The sequence below is a fragment of the Hydractinia symbiolongicarpus genome, chromosome 2 (assembly GCF_029227915.1).
Source record: "Hydractinia symbiolongicarpus strain clone_291-10 chromosome 2, HSymV2.1, whole genome shotgun sequence".
In the NCBI taxonomy this organism is placed as follows: domain Eukaryota; kingdom Metazoa; phylum Cnidaria; class Hydrozoa; order Anthoathecata; family Hydractiniidae; genus Hydractinia; species Hydractinia symbiolongicarpus.
Genome location: NC_079876.1, coordinates 24,578,328 through 24,600,459, shown reverse-complemented (window position 1 = coordinate 24,600,459; position 22,132 = coordinate 24,578,328). Strand labels below are relative to the sequence as shown.

Here is a 22,132-nt window from a genome sequence, read left to right as displayed (position 1 = left end):
ATGCATAAAATATATACGCACGACTGTTATCAATGTTTCACCCGTACAATATAAGTAAATTAGTGAGAAGACTAAAAATTTATATGTATATATATATCATCAAAAAATAAAAATCTTTGGTGCTGAACTTGTGGTGAGTAGTGAGAGAACTTCACAGAAAACAGCCAAAGAGGCAACCATAAAAAAAACCCAATAAATAGCAAAACTTGGTCCTACGTTCTTCAAATTGACCAAGGACACAATCTTAATAGGGGAAAAATATAAAAACTTGGTTGGGGTTAATTTGCAGGATACTAGAGAACAAATAACGGGAAAGCTTCAAATTAGTACTGAAAATAAAAAACAGCTAAGTATATTTTAGACGCAGCGAAAGCTTGCTGTTTCAGACGTTCACTACAGCAATGTTTTTCATCAGTACCTTGGCGTAGAACTAGTTGCATATATTAATATCAATTATATATATTAAAAATAATTAAAAAAAAAATAGTAAGAATAGTTTCATATACGTTTCAACAGCCTTTATGTAAAACAGGTGTGTTGCACTTCGCCTTCATCTCCCTACTATCCTCCAAAAATGAGATTGTTAACAATTTTCTAATCTACTCCACAGGTTGAATGCTTGTTTGACTTCCGTTTAATTTTCAAAAAATCACATAAAGTTAAGTTCGAGAAAATTGAGCAAAAAAGGAGACCGGGCAAGGCCTGTTTACAGATAGGCTACGTTTCGATTGTACAAAATTGTATGCTTTAATCAAAAAACAAAACAAATAAACAAACAAACAAACAAAAATAAGTCTAATTGTTACAAAAATAATGTTTATAATGTTTAAACAGGACAAAATAACCATTACTTTTTACACCGTATTTTGCAAACATCACCTCCATAAAAATCACCAGAATTAAATCCTGAATAGAATATTTTAAGAATCATACTGGGGGTTGAGATTATAATACAGCTTATCACAAGTTAGGAGTTTAAGCATTTCTACTGGGATAAGTGCAAAAATTTTTCGTTCTTTGTCCTTCCCAATTGAATTTACTAGAAATAATATATTTGTAAATATTAAGAACCATTGGAAATTTATTGCACCTTAGATACTTTACAGTGTAGGCCAGAAAATTTTTATCAGCTTATTAAATCTAATTAATGGTACAGCAGAGAAAATGTTGCACATGATGGTGGTCGTCTTAACAGCAATCAAATCCCGGTTAAATAAAAAATATATAAAATGGCCGTAATCAGTAAACTCAAAAAGTATATAAGATGCCTGCTGCAATTTATTTCATTTCATTTCGTTATTTTATTTGGTTTAAATCATATTCATATTTTTTTTGTGGCTCAAATATATATGTAAAAAGTGACATAATCTATACAGCAAGTACTTCTACAGAACCATGCATCTGCGGTTGAGATGTAAACTGAAGTTGTTCAACAGAATCGCTAACATTCGGCGGCTTGAAAAACTGATGCCCATTTCGATCAGCTTTGAACATGTAACCATTTCTTGAACGTAAGTCCTTTCTAGCCTCTAGATACTTTGCTGGGCAACTTGGAGGTCTCTGACCTAGATATATATCACGATACATTGTGGAGAAATCTTGAGGTCCATCAAATGCAAATCCGCCACCTTTAGGAATGCACAAATCTGGTCTCAACGCGCTCAAGCCTTTATAGTCCGCTTGAAATGTGGTTTGACCATCAAATTTACCATACGGCCCGTGATAACCTTCAATAGGTCGACAAGCAGAGCGTGGGTTCACCTCCCAAGGTTTAAAAGCATTTTTATGAGTGGTCAGGCCATCAAATTCACCAGGGGCAAGTCGGTGATAATCTGGCCGGGCGCTTTTTGCTGGTGCAACGGGTTTTCCAGCATAATCATGCTGAAACGTTGTTTTATGATCAAATGGATCCGAAGGTGCAACCCAACCACTCCTGGGTTTCCATCCCTGCCGTCTAGGTAAGTCCCATGGTCGGTAGGTTATTCTATGAGTTGTATCAGAATCTAAAGGTTGGCTTGAACATCTGGTCATCTCTTCGGGCTTGCAACTATCTGCAGGTCGTCCATTAGGCCATTGATACGTATGCTGAAAGGTGCTTCTGTGATCAAATGGATCAGTATGTCTAAGAACCTGTTGCGGTGGCTTCGCGGATTTCTCTGGCAGTGCATTTTTCTTTGTGTAGTCATGTCTAGTTGTTGTTTCATTTGCGAAATCTCCATTACCAACCGATAAGGCAGGCTCTGGTGGCTTGATGGGTTCTCTACCACGACCTTTATGACCCTGATAATCATTTTGAAACGTCGTTTTATGGTCAAACTTGCTTGATGGTAATTTAAGTGCTGGTGGATGACGAATGCCACGATTTACTGGTAATTCCCATGGCCTGTACGTTTCTCTATGCACGGTTTTTCCACTGAATGGCCTATCTGATTTAGTTGGATGATATGCTGGTTTAGCAGAAGGCATTTTATCTGCAAACTTTTCGATGTAATCATGTTGATAACTAGATATACCATCAAAGTTGCCATCTGGTTTTGTATACTTTTGTTGCTCTCGCTTACTCCGTGCTTCGAGTGGATGTGGTACGTACACTTGTTTATACAAAGTATTTGAGTCAAATGGGTCATTGCTAAGTTTAGTTGCTGCATCTGGCTTAACTGGTCTTGATAACTCGTAATTTGAGAATTTACGATACGTATCTTTGTACTCCGTAAGTACACAAGGACCCTTTGCTTTAATACCAGCCTTTGGGTGGTGAATACAATGATGTCGGCTATAAATAAAAATTAACATGTTTTATTTAAAGTAAGACCACAAAATAAATAAACACTACCTCTTTTGTGGTGGTAGTTCTGGTTTCAAACTCATTACTTACTAAACATCAAAACGTCAAATGCAACGTTCCAAAATATTAGAAATAAAAGAATCATGCAAGAATGTTTAGTAAAAGGGTTTCTACCACAGGGGATACTACTACTATAAAGTTTTTATGCGTAGAAATTTAAATTGGAAATAGCAAGTCACGTTTCAAGTTAAATTAAGCATATTGAGCTTAATATATTTAACCGAAATAACAAAAAGCTAAAACAAAAAGACTAGCTTTTTAACTAGCTTAATGTTTGCGTATGAAGATTCTTGAGAGTATAACCAAAATATGATTCAAACTACACAATTGGGTGTGCCCAATTATAATTGTTTTGCAGTTGCACATTTTTGAATAAGAAGAGGCGAAATGCTTATGAAAAAATGACAATTTTTACAAGTGAAGAAATTATAACATTTTGTGTTTTATATATTGAAAAATCACTAAAACATTAGAAAGAAGGGTTTAAAGGTAATAATTGTGAAAATTCTGGTAATTTTTTCTCCCTGACTAGGTATTACTTCAAAAAAGAAGCTAAAACATTGACCATATTGTCATAACTAGTTGACGGCTTCGCTTGCTTCTTATTTACTGCATTTCGTGTGTCTCACTACTGTGGTTACCATTCTGCATGTCAGTCAGACAGACATATACGGGTATTATAATATAGATAGAAACTTCTAAGCACTCTTTAAATGTGATTCTATGATGGCGGTGTAATAATTTTCTAAAAGCTCCTGGACCTTGGTCGACTAAAATTTTATCCTTGTAATTTAACTGCAAGGTTTACTATAAAAAAACCTTGACCTGCATGTAGATCACTGGTAAAATGAATGAACACATGTCAAAAATATCTTGAATCTGGTACTTTTCTTTATGGCGTGTGTTGAAAATGCTTTTTTTGTCTCTTACTAATGAAGATAAGCCACAACGCTGCATTAACGACTGTATTTAAATGGAACAATAAGACAGCTGACAGCTGTTATGCGCCACTTTGTAAATAATTTGCGCCACTTTGTAATTATTTTGTGCCACTTTGTAATTTCTGCGCCACTTTATGTTGTGCCACTTTGCAATTTTTGAGCTGCAGCGTTGTGTAAAATCATTTCCGTGCAACTTTGAAAATAGCACAGATGTGCACTTTGTATCTTATGTATATGACAACATGTTTATCCTGAATAACAGTGTATGTCTGAATAATCAAATTGATTTGCCATCATTATCATCATCGTCATCATTCTTGGCTTAACATCCATTTTCCATGCTAGCATGGGTTGGACGGGGTATATTAATGACCCTCTTTCAATCTGATCTAGACTGTGTTAGATCTAAACTTAACTTCCTCTGTATCAAGTCTATCCTTATCACCTCCTGCCAAGCCTTTCTTAGTCTGCCTCCGGGCTTTTCCGCAGGAACTATCAAGTCTCTACACTTTCTTACTCAATTATCCTCCTCCATTCTTTCCAAGTGTCCCAGCCAATTCAATCTTCTTATCTGGATAACATCTTTAATTCTATGGATACTTAGCCTGTTTCTTAGCTCATCTGAACTCTTTCTGTCTCTCAGACTGGCATTACACATCCACATAATCACTCTCATATCATTCCTTTCTAAAAGGTCAAGATCTTCCTGCTTCACTGCCCATGTCTCACTACCTTACAAACACATCTTATACAGGCCTCAAACAACCTACCTTTTACCTTAATTGACAAGACTCTGCTAGTCAACAAAGGAAGTAACTCTCTGAACTTTTTCCAAGCAGAACCTATCTTGCAAGTAACACTGCCAAACATATCACCTAAGTAACAGAAGTTCTCAACTATTTCTAACGAGCCACTGTTGTATGGAGCTAAACACAGTTTAGCTCATGTTAATTGCAGTTCCCAATACTTGATAGTTGCTATGCAGATGCATCATTAAGGGTACACAAGGTTGTCTTGCTCACCCAAGGCATCTTTGTCTCAATTAACCAAATCAAAGCTACGTGTCATAACTTGAAGCAACTTTCTTGTTGTTGATATTTTAGAGTAGGGGACTAAAGGTTTGGGTATAGTCTGTCCATATTAGGAGGTTCTAAGTTAGCCAATCAACAATCCAGGGGCCCTATAAATAGGAGAGATTTACTCTGATTTAGCTTCTCACCAGTAGTAGCAAAAGTAACAGAAGTTCTCAACTATTTCTAAAGAACCACTGTTGTACATCATTAAAGCTGGAAATACTTCATTCTCTATAATCTCGCCTTTGCAACGCTTGCATACAAACTGAATGTCAGCTGTTAACCTTCCACCAATACTTGTGCACTTCTTATGTATATACCCAATGCGTTCAAATCTGACAAAAAATTGAGTTACTACCAACCCCTTTCCTGCAAACTCCACAAGGCCACTTTCCAACTACAAGATCACACTTGGCTGCAATGCTACTAATCATGACATTAAATTTATTTTGTCATCATTAAATAAAAGCACAACAAATTAATTTTTTTCTTTCAACGTATTTCAATTTTTTGAGAAGTTTTTGCTGCTATACAACACGAAAGATGTTTCTGGATGGAGCAAAGCGTTTTAGCTTTGCTTTATTAAATACAACATAAAATATTATGATGCCATAGAAATTGCTTTCATTCTACAATATTCCTTATATATATACTGACTTAAACATTAGAATAAGTATTATCTTAATGGCTTTGTGACTGGGCTCCATCACATTGTCACTTCATGGCTTCATGGTCTTGTGGCTTCATAATTTAACAGCTCAATGGCTTTGTGGTTTTCTAATTTTTTAAGTTGTGGCTTCACAGCAACATATAATATATAATGTCTTTTTTAAAAAAACAAAGTCATTGCATTGTTCCACCACAGAGCCAACATTTTTCTTTAGTGGAAAAGTAAAGGGGTTATTCTAAACTCTAGATCGTTCCTGCTGCATCTAAACTCAAGCCCCTTCCTGCAAAGAAATTTCTGAATCACCTCCCTTAGTTTGAAGTGTTGTGCAAGTTCATATAATTTTGTTACTATACAAGACCTGAATAATTTAAAAAATGCCCACACTAATCTCAAGGAATTGATAGTTAGATAGCTAATACTAAATAGCACTTTACAGTAAAAGTAAAAACGGAAAAACTATATACATTAGCAAGCTATTAGCCTAGCTAGCTATAGTTAAACTATGCAATATGCTAGCTACATACCCGCATGTACAGATCTGGCATATACATAACAGTTTTGGATTATTCCCAGTTCCCATTATTTCTGTAAAAGTTCTTTCACAAAGATAAAAACGTTTCGTAATATGCCTTCTGTAGCATCAAGTTGTGTGATTGTGGTGTTGTTGTGTTATAAACTGTACGGCACCCATGTTGTTTATTTACGGCGTACAACACCTGGGCAACGTTTACTGTTGCTAAGTTCCGCAGTTGCTAGATCATGAAAACGAGGATGCCGCAAGAAGATTTATTCTTCGTTCGTCCCCAGGTTTTATAATTTAAAACAATATGAAAGAATGTCTTTATTATAAAAAACCTATTTTACATTCATAGCGCACACATTATTATACTCGCAAAAACACATTTCTGAATGTTCATATATTCATCATCTTGGGAATAATTTTTACTCATTTTCCAGACGAGCGAACTTTTATTACGGAGTAGTTTCATTCGACATTTTCAATCGACATTTACATATATTTGCCACCAATAAATAAATAAACTTACAACAACACCAAAATAAAATAAAAAGTTATTAACAATTTACAGGTCAACATGGTTTCACTTATAATTAACACACTTGATTATTCAGGATCGAATGAGTGATACAACATTTCCGAGTTCCATATCTGTCAGCTGGTGGTCCCGAGCGAAGGATCTGCAACCTCTCAGGCAAAGTAGTGTTGATCGCAGCAGACTAAAGGAAATTTTAGTTCTAATAAACTTCGTGGCTTCTGCGAATCTGATGTTTCTTTTTTCTGAAATCATTTCAGACAGTCTCTGATAAAATTGTTTACACTCTCTTCCCATACCACCGTTTGTTGCAAAAACAAGGAGTTTCATACCGCGCAGGTCTGGGTGCTAGCGAAGCGCTTTGTAGGGACAAATCTTTGGCTTGTTTTAATTTGTCTCGATAGCCCAAATAATTTTCACGGTCAGTAATTAAGGTAGAATAAAGGATGGGGGTAGAATAAAGCATGCTTAGTATAAAATTAAAGCATGCTTTGACTAAGCAAGTTGCCGGTAATATCAAAGGGAAAGTTGTAAGCAAAATCTAAAATAAAACTTAAAATTTCCATGTGAGTGAAGCTGATGTACAATTGGATGCAAGAAAGCGAATTCTGTTTGTTGATAACACACTCAACAAGTTTTTACGACGAAAGTAAGCTGCAAGGAAAAAGAGGCTTCTCCTTCTCGTTCTGATTTTATACGACTAATTACAATTTTTTGAATATTTTCCAGGATCCATATTCGTCCTAGGCTCTTTCAAACGCCTCAGTATTACCATATGTTTTTTAAAAAAACCTCGTGTCGAAAGTGCGACAACACCATAGACGTACACTACAAACCCATATGTTAAAAAATGAAATCACGTGACACAAGAATGCACATATTCAGAAAAAGGATATCTAAAAAGTGAAATAAACACTGTAGATTACATTTTAGAAGACATTTTTTGTGTGTGATTTAAGTATTTAATAACATTTTTAGTATCAATTCTTTTTTTTAACAGCATATGTAACACCTTGAACTTAAAATAACACTAAAAATAGCGACAACAAACGTTAAAATAATTTTGAGCATCCACATTAGTGGTCATACAACTAGCGCTATAAACTAACGTATTTGCAAAATGGACTTCAAGAAGGAAACCAGCTCTGTTGTGTAAATAGGGCGTAAGTATGATGGTGTTTTCATAACAGAATTTAAGTTTAGCAACAAATGCTTTTTTTCTTGTCATCCTTTTAAAAAAAACTCATTGGATAAGTAGTCTTATTTTTACAACTAAAGTTTTCTACAAATCGTAAATAACGCATTAACCTCGTCCCCAGGGGTTTTGCCTTTTTGACATGGAGGCAGGTGGCGATATAAATATCTTGTTTGTTTAGCCGTCAAGTCAGCTTTGGCATAGGCAACAAACCCTTGAGACGAGGATGAGAATACCACATCAGAAAATAACGAAATATTAAAAATATGCAACGTTTATGTTAAAAAAAGTATATTATAAAATTTTCTTCACGCTTCTTTTGGCTATCTGATATGTGCGTTGGCGCGAAAGAAGTGGCTGGGCAAATATTATAAAGCGAAAAAATATAACTTCTAAATATTATAGCTCTCGTACTCTGTGCGGGAGACCGGGGTTCGATTCCTCTTGACAGCGATTCAGCATGGGCGAGTGAATATTACCATAGTCCAGGGTTAACCCACGCCATGTGAGGGAGATGGCACGCTACTAATTGGGTCTGCGCAGCTCAAAATGAGCATTAAATACTCTAGGACTCCCCATCTAAGCCATGGCCCCTCCTGGAAATAATAGACAGGGTATATTCCTCGATATTTGTTAGGCTAGCGCATTTATGATTTAGAATCAACTCAAGCTCTTTTCTTTCTCTTCTTTGAGATAAAACCTCGAAAGTACCTTCGAGCGCTGGGGAACAAAAAAATGGTTTACAACAACAACAAAAGAAGTGGAGCAGAAGTGGTTTGACTTATACAAAAAGATTTTGTGTCTAGGAGACTGTTTACGAACAAAAAAAATTACTTTGATTTGATCCCGTTGTAGCGTTTTTTTTACGCGCGCGCACAACGAGGTTTCGTACCGGCCTTGAGATCGGGGTTGTTGTGAAGAAGGGACCAGGTTAATAATATTTGCGCCACTTTGTCGGACTTATGTACTAAGGCTTGTTTGTTTTGCATTGCTATAAATGCTGCAACATTTGTGAATTAGCATGACCCGGCGTGTGTTGTGTCTGGTTAGTTAACGTCGTTAGTTTTAATAGGTAAATCAAATCTTGTCAACTAATTCCAAGAGCTACCACTTTTACTCCTTCTTCTTATTAAAAGGTAAAACAATCGTCTGTTTAAAAAGCTTGCTAGCTCACCAGCTATCTCCCACTTGAAATTAATTTGATTTCATATAAAAGAGCTTTAAAAGTGCTTAGGTAAAGCTAGCCGTACCTAACAGCCGTACCTAAGCCGTACCTTAGCCGTACGTAACTACACTTTTCTTTTTAAGGTGAGGTAATGTATTTTAATGGAAAAACTGAGCTAATCGTAGTGGTAAATTTGTTTGTCACTGAATTTCTGTTTCTCAATCGCCAATGAACCCGCAAAATACGAAAAATGTTAACGAAACATCTTGCTCTTTCAGAAACCAAACGTGGGAGAGCGCGACAATTTAAGTACGGCTGGCAATAAAAAGGTGGCTAGTACGAGCGGTGAACTTCAATGCGACTTATCAAGTAAAGTAAAATAAAGGGGATAGGTTAGGAAAAGAGAGGAAAAATATGAAAATTATAAGACAACATATATTTTACGGTTGGGTTTTTATTGAACGTTTTTAGCATCTGAAGTTGTTTCTTATACGGTAAGACCCACCTGTACCTTAATATTGTCCAGCCGTACCTTATTTTGGCTAGCCGTACCTAACATAATCTCGTTTTTATTGAACGTTTTTAGCATTTGAAATTGTTTCTTATATGATAAGACCCAGCCGTACCTTAATATTATCTAGCCGTACCTTATTTTGGCTAGCCGTACCTAACATAATCTCGTTTTTATTGAACGTTTTTAGCATTTGAAATTGTTTCTTATATGATAAGACCAAGCCATACCTTAATATTATCTAGCTGTACCTTATTTTGGCTAGCCGTACCTAACATAATTTCGTTTTTATTGAACGTTTTTAGCATTTGAAATTGTTTCTTATATGATAAGACCCAGCCGTATCTTAATATTGTCCAGCCGTACCTTATTTTGGTTAGCCGTACCTAACTTAATTTTGTTTTTATTGAACGTTTTTAGCATTTGAAGTTGTTTCTTATATGATAAGACCCAGTCGTACCTTAATATTATCTAGCCGTACCTTAATATTATCTAGCCGTACCTTATTTTGGCAACCGTATTTAAATTTAGCCGGCTGTAGTCACTTTTAACGCTAGTTGTACAGCTATTACGGAACCTAACCTAATATTGTCCACAGCGTAATAATGTTCAATCTTACTTTACTAAAGTTTTTCATACATTCAATTTTAAAAATCTCTTTTGTATTTGTATTAAAATCATTTTATAAAAATTATAATACATGTAAGATATATTATTATCGGTATTTCATCATTGAGGATTCCCTGGGGGTTACTGGGGCTCGACGATGGAGTGCTCCATTTTGCATCATTTTTTTCGGCATAGATATTCACCTAAAAGACGAAATAAAAGTTAGAGAATTTAACTTTGGTATACATTAACAACTAATTTTAAGCTTAGAAGCAAATGGTCTTACACAGAGCTGCTAATTACGAATTTTCTTAAGTACGGCTAAGGTACGGCTAAGGTGCGGCTGTTAGGTACGGCTAGCTTTACTTTAGCTTTAAAAGTTGTCTTGGGGCCCCAGCATATTTTTTTCATCAACGGAAAATGACAATAGTTAATTGGGAAAAAGATTTGCTCACAAACACATTTCATGTTGCACTTTTTTATTATCAAATTCTGAACAAGGAAAGAAAAAAATCAAAGAGAATAAGTGGCATATTTGGATTTATCAGCAAAAATTATTAAGATAGGAAGAGTGAAAATTAGGATTATTAGAAATCACCCAACAAAAAATTAGTTAACTAGATACTGTACAACAGTTTCTTTTTTATCTCTTCACTTGTTGCATGCAATGAAATTTTGGAAAACCAGCTCATTCTCCAGTTTATATTTATGGCTTTATCAAAACTTAAGCCAAGCAGGCACAAGTATTTTTATTTTATAATTTCGTGTCAAGGGAAATTCACCTCAACCCAGGCCTTGTTAGGTAACCTTGTTCTTCATGCTTAAAACCTGTGGCAAAAACACACAAAGCACTTACTGTATAACTTGTATAATTTGCCCTTTGCTAATAATGGGGAGTCATTATATAATAAAATATTGGACACCATCTATATATATTTCTACTGATGAAAATTTTGATTTTGTGGCAATTAGAAATTGGAAGGGCTTAAAAATGACCCATCTCAACATCAATGATCTGTCATCCAAATTATACTATGTTAAACTTCTGCAACATCTATAACATTTGATGTATTTTTATTTATGAAACTAAAATTGATGACACCATTGTAGTATTCACTCTGCCCTACCTTCGTCTTGTGCCTGTGTTTACATGACTCTCACTAAAGTAACTTAGATGGCGATGTAAACACACAAAGTTAAGTCAATATTACAACCATTACTGACAGTGATGTTAAAGTTGATTGCTATGTTTATTAAGAATAGAATAGGTAGGAGTGTTTTGATTTCTGTTAATAAAACACCTATATCTATAATGTTGAGTCATTATGAGCCGAAGTGTGCCTGAAAAAACTATTCGGTATATATATATGTGGGGTTTACAGGCCACCTAGAGGTGGTGATCTGCGAATATTAAAATCTATCACTTTAAACAATGTTTGTTTTGCGCAGCTATTCGAGTATGGACACTGCTCTACAAGGCAAAATGTGTATATTGGCTAATAATGATGTTTGTAATGGTATCAGAAACAAATTTAATTGAACATTTGTTAGTATATATAAATGTCACGATTTTAGGGAATTTGATAATAAACTCTATAAGGATAACTTTAACTTCTCAAAGTATTTTTTTGTTAAAAATGTTTCTACAAGCAAAGTTTAAGTTTCAGAAAAATCAACTAGGCTAAAATATCAACAACCTCAGTAAAGAAGCATGTAAAAAATCAATATAACATTCAGGGCTGAATTTCTTGTTGAAAAATATGTATATACACAAGGTTGTAAATGGTAATTTTAGGTCTTATTTGTGTTACTGGTATAAACACCTTGTCCCAGGGTCCCGTGCCTGGGCAAAAGCGCATGCGATCGCACGCATCTTAGGAAATTTTCTGAGGTAGTTGTCTTCTAGTGACTGCTAACTGACAAATATTGAGAACATTGACAAATTATATAATTTCATAAATTTTCTGGATTTTTTCAAAAAAAAATTTTTAACGATGAGGGTAAGTTTAAAGAAAATCTGGACCCCAAGTCTTTATATTTAGATTTATGGACATGCAAAATGGTGGAAATAAATTATAAAAAAAATGCTTTTAACCTTTTTGAAAATGAAAGTTAAGGTTACACTTTTTAATAAGCTTTAGCCCAGTTGTTAATTTTAGTGTTTTTTTTACTTTTAGCTAATATATATAGTAAGCAGTAACTGTTGGTTGCTTTAAATTTCAATGTCCATGAACACGTAAGAAACTCAAATTTAAATTATGAACTAGTTTTTAAATTATTTCTTGCCAATGTGTACAATAAAACCAACTGGAAAAAAGAAATAATTTGACAATAATGAACAGGGAAGAAACTAAAAAAATACATTAACATTTCCTTTAGGTGAATATTTATCATAACACACGTATTTCATTCTCAACAGAGAATGCTTTACCCCAATCAGACCTCTGACCATGAAAAGCAAGTATAATGCTGGTAAGTCATATTGAAGAAGAATCAATCAAAAAAAAGAATCAAACTTTTCATTTAAATAAGAAAAATGTAAAAGCAAGCAATTAACAAACAGCTAGACAGAATAAATAAATGCTATTTTTAAAAAGCTGATTTTGTGGATTTTACTTTGTACATCCTAGGTTGACCAGTGTATAAAGGAAAAGAGGAAACTTTGGAAAGAGTGGAAGTCAGGTGGTAGTAAAAATATTTACTTAGAAGCTAAGCGTCGCGCTCGTACAGCAGTGTATAAGGCAAAATCAGAAGCAGAGAGAATCAGATTTGCAGACGTGTTAAGAAGGGAAGACCAGCGCAATGAGGTATTCAAGATAGCAAAGCAAATGAAGAAGACTAATCAAGATATTGTAGGTGAAAAGTGTATATGTAATGATGAAGGTGTTTTGGCTAGCACAAAGGAGGAGAAAAGGGTAGCTTGGAAGAATCATTATCAGAGGTTGCTTAACACTGAGTTTGATTGGGACGAGGATAATTTGTCTGATGATAATGTCGTAGAAGGGCCAGCTATGCAGATCAAGACAGAATGGGTAGTGGAGGCTATTAGGAAATTGAAGATTGGCAAGGCTGCAGGAGTATCAGGTATTGTTGCAGAGATGGTAAAAGCATATGGATATATTGGAGTTGAGCTTATTACAAGTCTTGCTAACCAGATTATAAAGGATGGTGCTATTCCGAGTGAGTGGCAGTCGAGTGTAATAGTGAATTGTTTCAAGGGCAAGGGTGATGCATTAGAAAGGGGTAACTATAGAGGTTTGAAGTTGGTTGATCAAGTAATGAAAGTTATTGAAAGAGTGATTGATAAGTTACTTAGAGAAAGAATTGATATAGATAAGATGCAATTTGGTTTTGTTCCAGGGCGTGGCACTACAGATGCAATATTTTTACTCAGACAGCTTCAGGAAAAGTATTTAGGAAAGAGAAAGAATCTCTATTTTGCCTTTGTAGATTTAGAGAAAGCTTTTGATAGAGTGCCACATAAAGTTATTTGGTGGGCTATGAGAAAATTAGGTGTGGATGAGTGGCTAGTTACGATGGTTCAGTCTATGTACAGCAATGTTAGAAGTCGAGTCAGGATTAACGATTCACTTAGTGATGAATTTAGTGTAAATGTTGGTGTACATCAGGGTTCTGTACTTAGTCCTTTGTTGTTTATTCTAGTCTTACAAGCGCTGTCGATGGAGTTCAGAACGGGTTGTCCATGGGAGTTATTGTATGCAGATGATTTGGTTCTCATAGCAGAGTCGATGGAAGATTTAGTTAAAAAGTTTGAGAAGTGGAAGAAAGGACTAGAAGAGAAAGGGCTGAGGGTAAACACAGCAAAGTCTAAAGTCATGATAAGTAGCATTGCAGCCAAGTGTGACCTTGTAGTTGGAAAGTGGCCTTGTGGAGTTTGCAGGAAAGGGGTTGGTAGTAACTCAATTTTTTGTCAGACTTGCAAGCATTGGGTACATAAGAAGTGCAGTAGTATTAGTGGAAGGTTAACTGACATACAGTTTGTATGCAAGCGTTGCAAAGGTGAGATTATAGAGAATGAAGTATTTCCAGCTTTAATGATGTACAACAGTGGCTCGTTAGAGATAGTTAAGAACTTCTGTTACTTAGGTGATATGTTGGGCAGTGAAGGGGGTGTTGGAAGAAGTGTTACTTGCAGGATAGGTTCTGCTTGGAAAAAGTTTAGAGAGTTACTTCCTTTATTGACTAGCAGAGTCCTGTCAATTGAGGTAAAAGGTAGGTTGTATGAGGCCTGTGTAAGAAGTGTTATGTTGTACGGTAGTGAGACATGGGCAATGAAGCAGGAAGATCTTGACCGTTTAGAAAGGAATGATATGAGAATGGTTAGGTGGATGTGTAATGCCAGTCTGAGAGACAGAAAGAGTTCAGATGAGCTAAGAAGCAGGCTAAGTCTCCGTAGAATTAAAGATGTTATCCAGATAAGAAGATTGAATTGGCTGGGGCACTTGGAAAGAATGGAGGAGGATAATTGGGTAAGAAAATGTAGAGACTTGATAGTTCCTGGGGCAAATCCCAGAGGCAGACCGAGAAAGACTTGGCAGGAGGTTATAAGGACAGACTTGATAGAGAGGAAGTTGAGTTTAGATCTAACACAGTCTAGATCAGATTGGAAGAGGGTCATTAATATACCCCGTCCATCCCATGCTAGCATGGAAAACGGACGTTAAGCCGAGAATGATGATGATGATCCTAAAATCTTCTTGAAAAAGCCTGAATATCTTGAGAACCAACTCCTAGACAACTTTCTAGTAAGCTTTAAGAACAAATGACACTTCGTGTGACTCAAGTGAACAGTCATCTTCTGTTATAGAAAATGATGTATAATACAACCTTCATGAAAAAGAAACACAAAAAAATATGTCATAACTTTATAGCTAACAACATTTGAGGTTCAATTTTTTTAAATACAATAAAGTACTGATTATATATGTAAATAAGAAATTTAAGTTGTGCTACAAGCTATTAAAAAAAATTACACAAAAATATTTTTAAAGACAGGTTAATTTGTACATTGTAAAAAAGGGGGTTAACTTAATTTTTTGATTGAAAATTCTTACTAGCTTTAATATAATTCAGGAGTGTATGGAAACCATCAGTGAAACAAAACTCTTTTTCATTAAGTAATTCTTAATTTAAAGGACTCCCAAGTAACAAAAACGAAACAACATTCAATATGATCAGATAACTCGGGTACAAAATCTAACATGTTTCCTACTCGTCATTAAAGTACTCTCATAATGTCTTGTACCAGCATAACCATGAGTTCAAAAAAGTGTATCTAAATGAAAGGGGCATGGACAGGGTCGCATGTTCACAATGTTTCGACTAACAAAATTAACTAATTAAATTAGTATGTTATTTTTTACGTTGATCGAACAAACCATAGCCACAATTCTAAAAAGTATGTAAATTACAATTTATCAAAACAGAAACCTTTTTTATTGATTCACAAGTTATTTAATTAACCAAAATACAAAGAATGTTGGTCTTACTTGTTTTTTACATAATTAGCTTTATAATTTATGCATCAGCTACATTGCACTATTATTCATATGTGCAGAAAAAACAAATCAAGTTAGCAACATTGTTTATTGCTGTATATATAGCTTTATCGCTAAAATCCATTTCTGTTTAGTGATAATATTTAGTGATAATTTTAATGTTTTCTTATCCGATCAGCACAAAATAACTATCAATAATTATAGTTTATTATCAAATTTCCTGAAATGTTTTACACAGTTTGGTTAATAAATGTTAATAATGTCTATGTTAACTTCAAATGTTGTCTTTTTCATACTCGAGTCAATGGAATTCAATGGAATGGAATGGAAGTCAATGGAATTCTGGAATTCCAAGGAGTGTCAATAAGCAAGAATTTTAATTTCATAAAATTGTTTCTGTTTAGAGGTTTAGCTTAGTATACAGTAAAAAAAATGGCTGCCATTACAGATTTGGATGATTTACTGCAAAATTATTTTTTCCTTGAAAAGGTATGCCATGTTTATTGTATTCATTGCCTAATTTTTTTAAAGTTTTTTAACAATTTGTTTTAGTTGGTTACTAAAATTTAAGTTGTGTATGTACTTTTACTCTAAGAGAGTTTGCTTTTAATATTTTTTATGTCAATCCCTGCACAGTTATAGAATGTGTAAGTTTCAGCTGTATTCTTTTTACTTTAAACATGCATCATTGTGTATTTAATATGTGATAATTGCTGTGTAAAATCATGTAAGTGTTGCATTTGCTTCTTAACAATGTTATTTGCATAAGTACAGTATTATTTTTATGGTTGTTTCTTGTAGCTAATAAAAGAATTGAGCACTGCGAATAAAGAACTGAAAGACGAGTTAACTGTTTCTGACAAGAGGTTATACTTTTATGCATCCAACGAGAAAACTACTAACGCAGGTGCATTTCTCAAACGAATCTTACGCTCTGCTTTTTTTTTGGTAACATGGATTATATATAAGAACTGCAAGAAATTTGATACAGTGGGTGTAAACATTAGCTAACATGATGTTATAATTTCCTCTTTTTTATTTCAGACATGAAAAAGTTGATGGAAACCGTCCAAGACTATCAAAACATGCTGAGTGATTATGACAAAGCAAAAGGTGTGAACTCAAAATTTTTTACTTTATTTGTTTACCCTATCAGCAGCCAATATAATATTGCTGCTTATATAGAAACAACAAGTTTGTCTTTGATGCTTTCCTATCTATTGTATCTATTGCAAAAGTGTTGGCTAATGCAGTGGATTGCAATAATATCATTTATGTTTTATCAACAAGTCCAAAATTCTTTGATTTAAAATTTGTTGTTTTAGGCACATTGTGTAAATAAATAAGTTTTTGAAGTTAATTTACCAAATCATCGTTTGTTGCTAAATTGAGTTGACGAGCTCTTTATATCATATTTGTTTTTAAAATTACATTTTAAAACAAGTATAGAAGCCTAAATTACAGGAAGGAATGGTAGGGTCGTCCACATTCAGTGCCCGTAGATTAGTTTTCGGCATATAGATATTTTATTCAGCAATCCTGTCTGTCTTTTATCAGACTCACTTTTTGGATTATCAAAGCCTTTTAGTTATCCCGATCACAGTCCCTTCTTGGGAATGTAAAACGCAGTCAGAAATAGGGAATGTTTTCAGGAAAAAGGAGAATGTGTGGGGATTTTTTGTGTTTTTTATGCATGCTGTAAAATATTATCTTTTCTTTTGTTTTTGGTAGAAGAAAACAGACAGTTAACAAGTAACTTGGAAGAGTGCAAATGCCAGATTAAAAAAATTGAACAGGTGTTGTAGTCCAATTTAGTGCAGTTATTTAAATTGTTGTTGTCTTTTTTTCAGAATCAATGTATTCTAAAAGCACACACAAGTCACACAACGAGTCATTAGAACAGTGTAGCCAATGAGCAACTTATGTAGTAACATGGTAACTCTTAAACACACAAGCTTAGTGAGTTGTTTATACATGGATATTGTCTCATCCACACACGCATAGTGGCTTGTCTACACACACATAGTGACTTGAATACACACCCCACAGTAAACAACTTACTCGGGGGTGTGTAAATGAGTCACCATGCATAGTGACTCGTCTACACGCGCATAGTGACCCGTCTACACACGCATAGTGACTCGTCTGCACACGCATAGTGACTCATTTAATCACGCATAGTGACTCTTCTACACACGCATAGTGACTTCTACGCACGTATAGTGACTTGTGTACACACGGATAGTGGTTCATCTACACATGCATGGTGGCTTGTCTACGCATGCATAGTGACTTGTCTACACACGCATTGTGGCTCGTCCACACACGCGTTGTGACTTGTCTATGCATGCATAGTAACTTGTCCACAAACGCATCAGAACTTGTCTGTGCCTGTCTATCATGGTCATCATTAATACTATCGTCATCACTTGTTTAACAGCTTTTTTTAATGTATTATATAGCTTGTGTAGTTGTATAGAGATCTAAAAGCGTAGGTGTTTATTTTTCTAAAAATAGGAACACGAAGTAAACAGAAAGAAGTCATTGCAGCATATTCATGAACTTCAAGAGGAACAAAAGAATGAAATAATAAGGATACAAAATCAGGCTAATGAATTCGGTTAGTGTCAGTATTAGATAAAGCAGAAAAGGAGTGTTTTTATTACTCTTAATTTTCACACGCATGTAATTTTTCCCCACAAAACAGTTCTTATTCGCACTAAAAAAATTAAAATTGCGCAAATTGTGGAAGCTTATAAAAAATAACAACTATTCATCTTTTGTAACAAATTTAGTAAATCAAAGTTTAATAGCTTGCGAAAAAGAAAAATATTACAAACAGATAATATTGTATCAGATAAATTTTTTTTTGAACTAAAATTTTTGTCTTGTTATAGTTTGCAATGAAATATCGATTTACGAGACGAAATTGAAAAGTTTAGCTAAAGAGATTGAAGTTCTTAAAAGCAGTTTGACACAGAAAGAAAGAGATTATCAATTTCAGCTAGATAAAACTAAATTAGAGGTTGTACTTTCTTTCACCTTGTTCTACATACTCAATGATCGTGTAGTGATCGATGATGGTCGGTTTAGTTAATTTCACATTTCGGTTATTGCTCTTGCTTGCTCTCTGTAAGCAAAAAAACTCCCTTTTCACGTTAATAGTAAGGGGTGGGGGTGAAATAGTAGGATAGGTGAAAACCTACGTAACCTCTCCCCTCCCACTGCACCACCCGCCCCCTCCCTCCCCTCAAAACATCTCACCCTGAACTGCTTCATAGATTTGAAGTTCGAAATAGCATTAGTCTAGAATTATTTAGGATCAACTTTTTCTAGAACAGTTTTTCTTTCTTTTTACTAGCATACGAGAGTATGTTAATGTCAATATCTCTTCCAGTTTGAAAAAAAATATTCAAATATACAAACATTCAAGTATACAAATATTCGTATATCTGACCTTTATGTTTTTATGTTTCGGAAAAACACAAAATATAAGCAGATCAAACCCCAATTCCAATTTAGACATTCTTGTATTAAAAACACATAGCTAGTGGATTTTCGATAGCAAGCAGTAATGTCATGAAGGTGCAGAAAAACAGGTTTAGCAACGTCTGGGCAAAAACTATTATGTGACCAGGGAAATCTCTGAAATTCAAGGAAAAAAATTTCTCCCAAAGTTTGGCCAAGGAAAAATTTTTACTGGAATGTGATAAGTTTTAGTTTGGTGGTTCAGTAAATTATATGAACCGTCAGTTCTTTGTTGTGGGTTGATCGCTAATCACGTAGATTAACTCCATGCTTTTAAATTAAGGCTATTTTTTATTCTTTTACAGAGTAAAGCAATGTTTTTTTTCATGTCTGAAATTCAGGGAATTATGTTACTACGCAGCTTTGGTCACATTGAGCATGATTCGTTTTAGTGTGATTCTAAACTTCAATACATGCAGCAGAAACAAATCTCGCAAGCCAAAAACTCAAGCGTAACAGCAAGAAACGATATTTTGAGAAAGGTAAACTTTGTAACTGATTGTCTCATTATTGGACAAAAATAAAATTTTCTAAACGAGAATAAATCAGTTACATCGGCTTGTTAAGGTCTGTGTTTCTTCATCTTTTTTTATGCTTAAGACACCATATTTTTGTCTATAAAAGAAGAACTACTTTGCTCATTACTAACATACTGCATGGCAGTGAGCGGGATTTGATCCGTGGTCCCCAGTACTGGGAGCAGCAGACGAACCCACTACACTACGTGCGGCAATATGTTAGTGTTGAACTCAGATAATTTATCTAGATGGTGTGTATACATAGGCGCATCTTTATCATGGCACATCTGTATTTTTCATTCTCAACAGAGAATAAATGAAACATTCTCTCTGTTGAGAGTGAAAAATACGGGTATCTTTGTTTTACTGTATTCGCTTTAGAAATTGCAACATCAGCAAGTCGAGTTAGAGAACGAGTTGAAAGCATTGAGAGCACAGTGTACAAATCAAGTACAACAAATCACAGATCTACAACATCAGTTGAAATTGCAGAACAAAAAATACCAAGAGCAAAGTAAACAACATCAAGATCTAGTGAGTTCAGTTTTTGTTGCAATTTACTCGGTGGAGGTGGTGTGTTGCGATGCCTCCTTAAAATCTTCTTAATTCTCAAACACCTCCTCAAACCCTTCAAAACTGACCTAGTAGATTTTTTGCACAATTTTTACCTCGAATCTACTTTATTTTGTTACAACTTTTCACATGTTTCGTCGTGCTAAGTGGGTGCAACTTTAATTTGTTCTTCACGTATGGCATCACCCTTTCAAAGTCTCCTCAAATATATCTTTAGAAAAATGTGAAAATGCCATCAAATTTTCCCAATTTTGTATTAACAAAAATACTGTCATTTTCTCAGAAAAGGTAAAAAGGTCTCATCAACAGTCCTCAAATCTCCTCGGATTTGACACTACAAAGAAGTGGCAACTTTAAGAGGGTGACGTGGAGGTGGAGAGGTATTTTTGTATACCTTAAATTAATGCTGGGTTTAATTTTACGACTCATTAAAAAACTAAATTATAATCAGGAGGATTTTCCACCTCATGGTTTTCCAAGATAAACTTCCGAAAATTTGTAGCATTTATATTTGCCAAACGAGACAAGTGTTTAGCCAGATTGGCACAAACGTCCTAAAAAATAATATTGAATTGTTTAATCCAGCGCGTACTAATTTTCGTTCAAACATCTGACAAATGCGCAATGCAAAAAAGTCTCCTCCGAAGGAGAAGTATTTTCATATTCTATCCGCCGGATAAAGTGATTAGAGGCGAAAAATTACTTCAAACACAGTGCCTTCATTGTAAAATATGCATGCTTGTTACAGCTGAAACGACAGGAACGAGCCATACGTCAAAGTCAAGCCGAAAGCCGACAGAGTCAAGTTGAAGTTCGCCGTTTACAAAGCCAGTTGAAGCAAGCGCACGAGAGTGTGACCACGCTACAAAGAAACGTAGACGAATACAAAGAACGGAAGGTTGAACAGGCTGTTGCTCCAAGACGTAAAAAAAGTATGTTTAATCCGAATAATAACAGACTAGGAGGACCTTTAACATGAATGATCAATTTAATTTAACCCTGCATTAATCATGTGCTTGTTTTTGTTTTTAAAAAATATTTTGAAGTTCACTGATTAAATATTGACGGACGACAATTTGAATATCGACGCCGCAATATCATGCACTAAACTCTTGAGATAGCTCGTCTTTAATGTTAAAAGCAATATTTACAGAATGGCCATAATAGCTGCTTTGTCTCGGTCAAAAGCTGTTCGTAGACTAAGCTAGCATCTGTCTAGCAAGACTGCAACAGAGGTGGAGTGCGCACTCCATCTTTCGGACCACTTTTTCATATCGTAAAATGTGAATTTTGTCGAATTTTGTTAAAGATAGAAATTTGCGCCACGTTTTATATTTATAACCCAGGTTTGTGTTTTTATTAAAGCAATATTGTACATATGATGTTGAACGAACTTTCAAATATATACAGATATGCATAGTGGATACAACTGTAGTCTCAAACATCCCAGTTTGTTTGTTTGGAGTATATTCGCCGTGTTAAGAGTTCTATTCTTTATTTTTTTGGTTGTCTCTACTGTCTTGTCTTTGTATCATTTCGTTTGAAATGAGGACATCCATGACGAAAACGGGGTGTGGTCGTTACGAATATATTAACAGTATGTTTCGGTAATTCATGCTGGACACTGTTTAACCACCTACTTTCACTTTAGTAATTTGTTATCTCCCCTCCCCCCCCCCCACTCTATTGGATAAAAAAGAAAAAACGCTCTGAAATATCTAAATAGTACAATATATTTATCGACTCTGAAAATCGGTAAATTTACGACAATTACACGTTATCGATAAATTCGTTTTCTTCTTCTTTTTACTTATTTATTTATATAGAGTTCTTTTACAATATTGATCATAAAACACAACAGCACGTTGGGTGGGTATATTTTGTAACTTTTACAATATTGATCATAAAACACAACAGCACGTTGGGTGGGGTA

The 22,132-nt window shown here is 34.7% G+C and overlaps 3 protein-coding genes across 4 annotated transcripts in view; 1 reads left to right on the top strand and 2 right to left on the bottom strand.

Annotated features, from left to right (window-relative positions):
• Positions 1 to 355: 355 nt before the first annotated feature.
• Positions 356 to 6,269, bottom strand: LOC130630303 (stabilizer of axonemal microtubules 1-like). Its single transcript, XM_057443753.1, has 2 exons — positions 6,054 to 6,269; positions 356 to 2,773 (listed from the first exon to the last, which is right to left on the bottom strand). Exons 1-2 carry the CDS (start codon positions 6,107 to 6,109, stop codon positions 1,369 to 1,371), a joined length of 1,461 nt encoding a protein of 486 aa, XP_057299736.1. The 5' UTR covers positions 6,110 to 6,269; the 3' UTR covers positions 356 to 1,368.
• Positions 6,270 to 8,803: 2,534 nt separating this feature from the next.
• LOC130630302 (paramyosin-like) lies at positions 8,804 to 21,867 on the top strand. Of its 2 annotated transcripts, XM_057443751.1 has the most exons (10): positions 8,804 to 8,912; positions 15,985 to 16,069; positions 16,382 to 16,487; positions 16,625 to 16,693; positions 17,312 to 17,376; positions 18,098 to 18,200; positions 18,478 to 18,605; positions 19,501 to 19,590; positions 20,008 to 20,160; positions 20,948 to 21,867. In XM_057443751.1, exons 2-10 carry the CDS (start codon positions 16,013 to 16,015, stop codon positions 21,176 to 21,178), a joined length of 1,002 nt encoding a protein of 333 aa, XP_057299734.1. In that variant the 5' UTR covers positions 8,804 to 8,912; positions 15,985 to 16,012; the 3' UTR covers positions 21,179 to 21,867. The 2 variants fall into 2 exon arrangements, with proteins under 2 accessions (XP_057299734.1, XP_057299735.1); XM_057443752.1 differs by lacking the exons at positions 8,804 to 8,912; positions 18,098 to 18,200; positions 18,478 to 18,605 and having other exon boundaries at positions 15,938 to 16,069; positions 20,948 to 21,865.
• Positions 21,868 to 21,914: 47 nt separating this feature from the next.
• The window catches only part of LOC130630301 (uncharacterized), an 8,662-nt gene continuing 8,444 nt past the window's right edge, over positions 21,915 to 22,132 (bottom strand). Inside the window, exon 10 of the mRNA XM_057443750.1 lies at positions 21,915 to 22,132. This exon is cut by the window's right edge and continues 1,211 nt beyond it. The gene's annotated coding sequence lies outside the window, so the exon portion shown is untranslated.

Coding starts and splice junctions, on each gene's coding strand:
- LOC130630302 (XM_057443751.1), top strand. CDS start 16,013: ATGGCTGCCATTACAGATTTGGATGATTTACTGCAAAATTATTTTTTC. Junction 16,070..16,381: donor ATTATTTTTTCCTTGAAAAG/GTATGCCATGTT, acceptor TGTTTCTTGTAG/CTAATAAAAGAATTGAGCAC. Junction 18,606..19,500: donor TAGATAAAACTAAATTAGAG/GTTGTACTTTCT, acceptor GATTCGTTTTAG/TGTGATTCTAAACTTCAATA.
- LOC130630303 (XM_057443753.1), bottom strand. CDS start 6,109: ATGGGAACTGGGAATAATCCAAAACTGTTATGTATATGCCAGATCTGT. Junction 2,774..6,053: donor TGCCAGATCTGTACATGCGG/GTATGTAGCTAG, acceptor TTTTATTTATAG/CCGACATCATTGTATTCACC.